This window comes from Nicotiana tabacum, chromosome 4 (assembly GCF_000715075.1).
Source record: "Nicotiana tabacum cultivar K326 chromosome 4, ASM71507v2, whole genome shotgun sequence".
NCBI classification, from domain to species: domain Eukaryota; kingdom Viridiplantae; phylum Streptophyta; class Magnoliopsida; order Solanales; family Solanaceae; genus Nicotiana; species Nicotiana tabacum.
In genome coordinates this window covers 2,812,646-2,819,905 of record NC_134083.1, presented here as the reverse complement: position 1 = coordinate 2,819,905, position 7,260 = coordinate 2,812,646, and the positions used below count along the sequence as shown (strand labels likewise).

At 37.4% G+C, this 7,260-nt stretch overlaps 1 protein-coding gene across 1 annotated transcript; it reads left to right on the top strand.

Moving 5' to 3' along the window:
• Positions 1–316: 316 nt before the first annotated feature.
• On the top strand, positions 317–6,821 carry LOC107788803 (uncharacterized). The gene is made up of 8 exons (XM_075251239.1): positions 317–562; positions 1,057–1,372; positions 2,151–2,348; positions 2,428–2,700; positions 3,063–3,165; positions 3,418–3,536; positions 5,114–5,290; positions 5,754–6,821. Exons 2-8 carry the CDS (start codon positions 1,070–1,072, stop codon positions 6,546–6,548), a joined length of 1,968 nt encoding a protein of 655 aa, XP_075107340.1. The 5' UTR covers positions 317–562; positions 1,057–1,069; the 3' UTR covers positions 6,549–6,821.
• The last annotated feature ends 439 nt before the right edge of the window (positions 6,822–7,260 follow it).

The window sequence follows — 7,260 nt, the reverse complement described above, 5'->3', positions numbered from 1 at the left end:
AATTTATTTTTCACATATTTTGGTTCTTTAAATCCAAAAGAATCATATATTGGTTCCGGAATTGCGTTAATTTTTCTTGAAATTTGTTTACTTTTGTTTTTTGCCGTCAATCAGTTCAAAGTTAACGTGTTTTTCTTTTTAATGATAATTGTCTTTGTTTTAGGCAATTATCATCAATAGTAATAGTAATAACTCCACGGTGGAGTGATGAAAAAAAAGAGAAAATCCACGGTGGAGTCGGTTTATTTATCCTGTTGGGGCGTAATTTGATTCTTAAATGCCACGTGTCTAAAGTTAAGCAAAATAATTTCGTAGAAAGTAGAGTCTATTTATTTATCTTCCGGAGAAAAGAAAGTCCCCAGTTTATACACGCAATCAAAATCCAAATCCCATAGATAGTTCCAGTTTGAAAGAGATACATAGTCCACTTCCCATTTAAGCGTTGAAACTTCTTTTCCTTTAAATTCCGATACTTTACTTTTTCAACTCCAAGTTTTTGCTTTCCTTAGAAATTAAGTAATCATCCAAGATTCAATTTTTCTGCTACAATCGATCTCCCCAGGTTCGTTAATCATATTTCACGTCTTTTTTTTCCTGCCTTTGATTCGATTCTTAAACTACTGTAATTGGTTTATTGTCTCTTAATATATTTGGGTTCTAGTTTTTTTTTCTCTTCTAGATGCTGATTATGTTCAGGTTAATTTCCATTACTTATTTGCTTTTGAAGATGGTTAGGGTTTAGGTTAGGAAATATGAAGTTTTTATTGGTAGAAAATGCTTAGCTTGCTGATGACAGCAAAAATAATCTTTTTGCTTGTTTCTTAATATCTAGGGTTCTACGTCTGCCCACCAAGGGGTTTTGCTTAAGGAATGTTCCTCTAATTCTCTTGTTTACTGAATAAACACGTAATTTAAGACTTGCATTCTGGTAAATATGAAATATTGCCGCATTGCCACTCTGTCATTCGGTTAAGATGAGTTTTTTGAAAAATAGAATTGTTGAGAGATTGTTTTGAATTCTAATAAACTTATATTTGTATTTGCTACTGAAAATAGGGTTAGGAAACTGATGGCGACGGCGACTATCGCCACTGCAGCAGGTGCTGCTGCTCTATTATATTATACGTTAAATAAGAAATTGCAATCTGCTCCAACAACGGATGACGATGAGGAGGAATGTGGCAGCAGTAGCCAAGATCATGCTCAACTAGGAATTAATAGGGTTTCCAATAGGCTTATACAGGCCTCTGCTACGTGGTTAGAGACAATCGCGACATTATCTGAGACTCTTAGGTTTACTTACTCGGAGACCCTGGGCAAGTGGCCTATTGGTGACTTGGCTTTTGGCATCAGTTTTCTTTTGAAGCAGCAGGTAATCGTGAATCGATTGTTGACTTTTTTCCCAGTAAAGGTATTTGGTTGATGTGGAATGTTATGTTGTGTACTGTCATATGTTTAAGCTCTGTTGTCGTCATGCTGGAAAAGGGAGTATATAATATGAAACGCAATATGCAAATAATTGCACCATGGAATGGAGTAGAGGGAAGAAGATGTTAGACAGATAGCAGTTTGTCAACTTGTCCAGTATAGAACAATTCAATTTTTTTAAACAAGTTTCTTCCTTTTTTGGAATATGTGATGTGAGGAGTTTTATATTCATATTCCTTTCTTTCTACACTGACATGCATTTATCAAAATGTCTAGCCGGGTGATTTTGGATTGTTTTTGTTGCTTTTCTGAGACTGAACACAGCGCTCTGTCCTGTTTTATCATTTCATTTTTCTTTTCATTAATGTATTAATGTTTTATGTATTCTTTATTTATCTATTGCTTTTTATTCAAAATGACTAGTCTAGGTCCCTCCAACACACTTTATCTTTAAAAAACAGTTGTGGAAGTTTGGTGGACTGTGGCCATATATAACTAAATACAATAGGTTCCCAAAGGAAAAAATGCTTGGGGAAATCTCCTTCCTATGACTGTTAACTGAAGCATGATACTTCTGTGATTTTTCCATAGATTGATATACCAAAGCAATTAGTTGCTTAAAGAAGGTGTCGTTCATTTATGCCATGTTAGTAACACCTTGAGTTGACTTAGCACTATCTTACCGAGCTTGTTCACTTAGTAGGTTTATGTAATGTTTGCAGGGAAACATACATATTAGTAGCATATTCTGTGGCGAAGACAGTACCCTGTTAAAAGGTTGTGATATTGCTGCAGAGCTTAAATTCCTCTTACACTTGTTGACAGTTTGTTGGCATTTCTCCAAAAAGCCTTTCCCATTATTCTTGGAGGAGACAGGCTATTCTCAAGAAAGTGTACTACTTCAAGAACCCAAAGCTGGAGTAAGTCTCCTCCATAATTCTCAGGCTCTGACTTAAATTATTATATCCTTTCTTCTAAATGACAAATTCTATTGTGCAGATTCTGAAGCCAGCTTTTACAATACTCGCGGACCACCGATCAAAATCTTTCTTCCTTGTAATCCGTGGAACTCATAGTATTAAAGATACTTTGACAGCTGCTACCGGTGCAGTTGTGCCTTTCCATCACACTATGGTACACGAGGGAGGAGTTACCAATTTGGTGTTAGGCTATGCGCATTGTGGAATGGTTGCAGCTGCTCGATGGATTGCAAAACTTGCAACGCCTTGTCTTCTTAAAGCACTTAGTATTTATCCCGAATACAAACTTAAGGTCCTTGATATTGAGTCTGATCTTTCCTCAGTTTTAGGACCTTTACTCCCCTTTTATCTTTTTTATTTTGGGGTTAGAGATGTCTCTCTTTTTTTGTATCGAAAATATTGGTCATATAGGTTGGATCTGTTCCATCACGACCTGTTAAATTTTTATCAATACTAGTTCTTTAATTTCTTGATTCCCAAGTAGTTTGTCTTTATTCTGTTTGGCATTGTTTTTTTATCCTTCTCTTTCTCTTGGTATGAATCTGCCTCTCTGTTGATTTTATGCGTACTATTGTATTAGGAGTTTTCTTGCAGATTCCTTATGGCGTCTTTAGGCTAATTCCCTTATAAAAGTTATCTTCTTTTGGCGCACAGATCGTGGGACATTCCTTGGGTGGAGGAACTGCAGCACTTTTAACTTATATACTTCGTGAGCAGAAGGAACTGTCAGCAGCTACCTGTGTAGCATTTGCACCAGGTTTCATATATAATTTTGTTAATGTTATTTGTCATTTGACATCATTTATGCTGACATGTTTCATTTTGGAACTGATATGATAAGGGTTTCTACTCTATGCTACGTCTATTATTGAAATGTTCTAAGTTGACCTGGTCATCTGTCTACTAGTGTATGCGTGTACTTATATATCCACATTCTACCATTTTGTTCACTTGTCTTCAATCGCACATATTGCTAGATTTTGCTCATTTAACTAAACATCTTTTGCAGCTGCCTGTATGACATGGGAATTAGCTGAATCGGGGTGTGCATTTATTACCTCAGTAATAAATGGAGCGGATTTGGTGCCTACATTTTCAGCTGCTTCAGTGGACGATTTGCGTACTGAGGTTAACTTCTAGGTTTACATCGTAGAATTTCTGTGACTGTTTTTATGTGGCAATTGGTGCATTCTGTTGTAGTCTTTTTCTTCTTTGGGTAGATCGGCTAGCATGTTTTGTTTTGATACTCCACACAACCTGTTTCGTAGGTGCAGTACATGTTGTCCTGATGTTGAACTTATCTTGCACTTCAAGCTTTTTGTTTTTATGTTTTGGTGAATAGAAATTTTGATACTAGTCATGGTTCCTTTACCCCGCTCCCTTCCAGTTATTCTTCCTCCAATGGATACATTGGTCTGAGCTAGGGGTGGCAAACAAGCGGATTGGGTCGGATATGGGCGGGTTGAAAACGGATAGTGCACAAATGGATAAAATATCCGACCTGGCCCGACCCATATTTAATACGGATAGAAAATGGGTTAACCGGTGGATAACATGGTTATCCATATTATCCATGGCTTCTTGAATATGATCACTTTTGGCAGAATACCTAGTCTCCCAAACTTGAGGAACCCCAATTTAAGTGGGCGTTTGGACATAAGAATTGTAAAATTCCAAAATAGGGGGAAAAAAATTTCAAGTGAAAATGGTATTTGAAATTTAGAGTTGTGTTTGGACATGAATATAATTTTGGGTTGTTTTTGAAGTTTTGTGAGTGTTTTGAGGGAATTTTGAAAAGCAGCTTTTTGGAGTTTTTCAAATTTCCGAAAATTTTCAAAATGCATCTTCAAGTGAAAATTGGAAATTTTATGAACAAACACCGACTTTGAGAAAAAGTGAAAATTGTTTGGAAAAAGGAAAAAATTTCTTATGTCCAAACGAACTCTAAGTCTTTGCAAATGTAAAAGTTAAACTCATTGGTTATCCATTTTTTATGAGGATAATATGGATCTTATCCGTATTTGACTCATTTCTCAAAAGTTTATTATCCAACCCATTTTTTAGTGGATAATATCGATGGATAACTATTTTTTTTTATCCATGCAGCTAATCTGAGCTATGCTGCTGGAGAACCTTCCACCGTAAGCCTTGACACGGACTTCTTCCCCATGTGTAAACCATATTGACACGAGAGTTAGCTAATATCCCCTTGATACTACTTCCTCAAGCCAAACGATGTTGGTTGTATCTGCTAATCCTCCTATTCTTGCTAGCCGACCTCAACTAGTTCCTGGTTGATGCATTATTAACCAATTGATTGATTGACATCGTATGTTTGCTTTTAGGTGCAATATCCATTTAAATTAGTGTCTGCTGTTGCCTTTCTAACTTTTCCAGGATTCAGGTTTTGGCCAAAAAACAGTCTATTTCATTTTTCACCTTAGAAGTAAACTGAGTTCATTAAGCTTTGGTATCTATTGGTCTAGTTTGGCATGGTGATCTTGATTGTCGAGTTTACAGATCCACTTGATGGTTCAGAGAAAAGGGTTCTGTTTATGGTACATCGTGTTGCTACTATATGCATAGTTTTGTTAATAGCTTCTGGAAGCTTGTTCTTTGTACCAAAATTGCACCTCTGCTCCTAATACCTCTTTAGTTTTGAAGTATGGTCTCTCAAGAGGGGAATGTTTTTTTTCTTGTTGCAGGTGACAGCATCTGCTTGGTTGAACGATCTAAGAAATCAGATTGAGCACACTAGGATTCTTAGTACTGTTTATCGTTCTGCATCAGCCCTGGGATCTCGTCTTCCATCAATTGCCACCGCGAGAGCTAAGGTTGCTGGTGCTGGTGCAATACTACGGCCTGTTTCCAGTGGAACACAGGTACAATTATAGTTTACTCTGTTATTTCAGTTTGCCCTTACACTGGTAGTAACAAAGCTGTAATACAGTGTGCTTATGTGTGAACTTGTTTGACCATTTGGCTGACCAGCGTGTCGCCTTTGGTGCATGTCAACCTGTTATATGCACATCGAAGACATGACATATAACTTGACTGCACAGTTGTGCTTAGCTTTCTGTTTTATAGGTTATTTGTGAAAAATGTTTAAGGTGTTGGCATTCTAGAGAACATTCTTTTGAGTTGGAAAAATAATCAAGAGAATCTGTTTAATACTTTAGTTCACTTGAGGAGTTAGCACTTATATGTGGGATGGACAATAGGGTAGTGGCCTTAGAGCTTCTGGCTCTGTTTATTTTGTTTCTTGTACTCTGCTGGAGTCATTTGACCACATTTATCAGTCCTCGAGGTATATCAGTGGGTGTTGACATCGGCAGTGATTTGTAGGTTGTCATGAAAAGAGCGCAAAGTATGGCCCAGGCAGCATTGTCGCGACCTGCCATGCAGTTGTCGTCATGGTCATGCATTGGTCCCAGACGTCGACCCACAAATGTTCAGGTTAATTCCGATGAACAGCAAAACTCTGGTGAAACTTCTTCCAGCCAAAATTCTGAAACATTCCTTCTGGAATCCGAGACTCGAAGTACGACTGTGATGGAGCTTCCTGTATCTTCAACCGTGGGAATTACATGGAACTCAGACATTGATCAGTCTTTTGCAGATGGGATTAATATCCATAATGGCCTGGATCCCGATCTTGATGATAGTGAACATGTGGCCGATGACGGACCTGAAGACCGAATGACGGAAGTTGAGATGTGGCAACAACTAGAGCATGAATTGTATGATCAGTCTGAAGGTGAAACTGATGTTGCCAAGGAGATTAGGGAAGAAGAAGCAGCAGCGATCGCAGAGTCAGGTCAGAGCTCAAGTGAATGCTCTGTTCCAAACACAAAAGAGGTGCACAGATTCTTTCCTCCTGGAAAGATAATGCATATTGTGACTCTCCTCTCTGAAGAAGAAGATCGTGAAAGTGACAGCGACATGTTGTGTGAGGATCATAACCGACCCAAGGATACGAGTGTTGGAATATTTCTCACTCCTAGATCACTGTACAGTAAAATAAGGTTGTCACAAACTATGATCAGTGATCATCTCATGCCGGCTTATAGAAAGCAGATAGAGAAACTAATTAGGGACCACGAGAATGATGATGCTCGTGTCAGATTAAATGAAACCTGACCATTAAGTTTTCAGGTGCAATGTCAAGTGAAATGTTGGTTCGTGAATGGCATCAAAAAGAGAACTCGAGATTAGTCCCTGTGTCGGCTGTGTCGTAGCGAAAATTCTGATACGTTGATACTTTTCACGATTGTAGAGTTAGTGATCAATGGCTGCAGCATCCTCCTCAGGGGATGCTTACTGATGATATACTCTTTAGCTAATTTGCCTGTATATATCCTGAAGACGTCTTATTCTTTTGTCAATGAAGTGAAACTGTAACTATTTAATTTAGCCTTTTATGCTTCCTTTTGCACATTGTGCGTTACAGTTCATTATTAAAAATCATGTGAAAGCTGCATCAGTTTCAACTAATTTATGAAACTGAAGGGATTTCATGCACATTTGTTAGCTTCGAGCTTAATCATGAACATTTTTTTTTTTGATTTAATACTCAATGGAATAAAATATCAGTATCTTTGCTAATGAATGAAAATGAAAGAGAAACATCTGATAAGTGGACTTTGAGCAAAATAGAAATATACTTAGTCTCCAGAGAAGTTGCAAGGTAGAGAGCGAAGCTTTATTTAATCTTCAGCGACGCCTCCACTTGGCATTATTTATTAGTTTTTAACTTGAAATTGTGATCAACTAATGATAACTTAAGAGCAACATACATTCGTATTTAGCAATTATTAATGTGAATATTCCATTAAGCAACATTTATAATTGT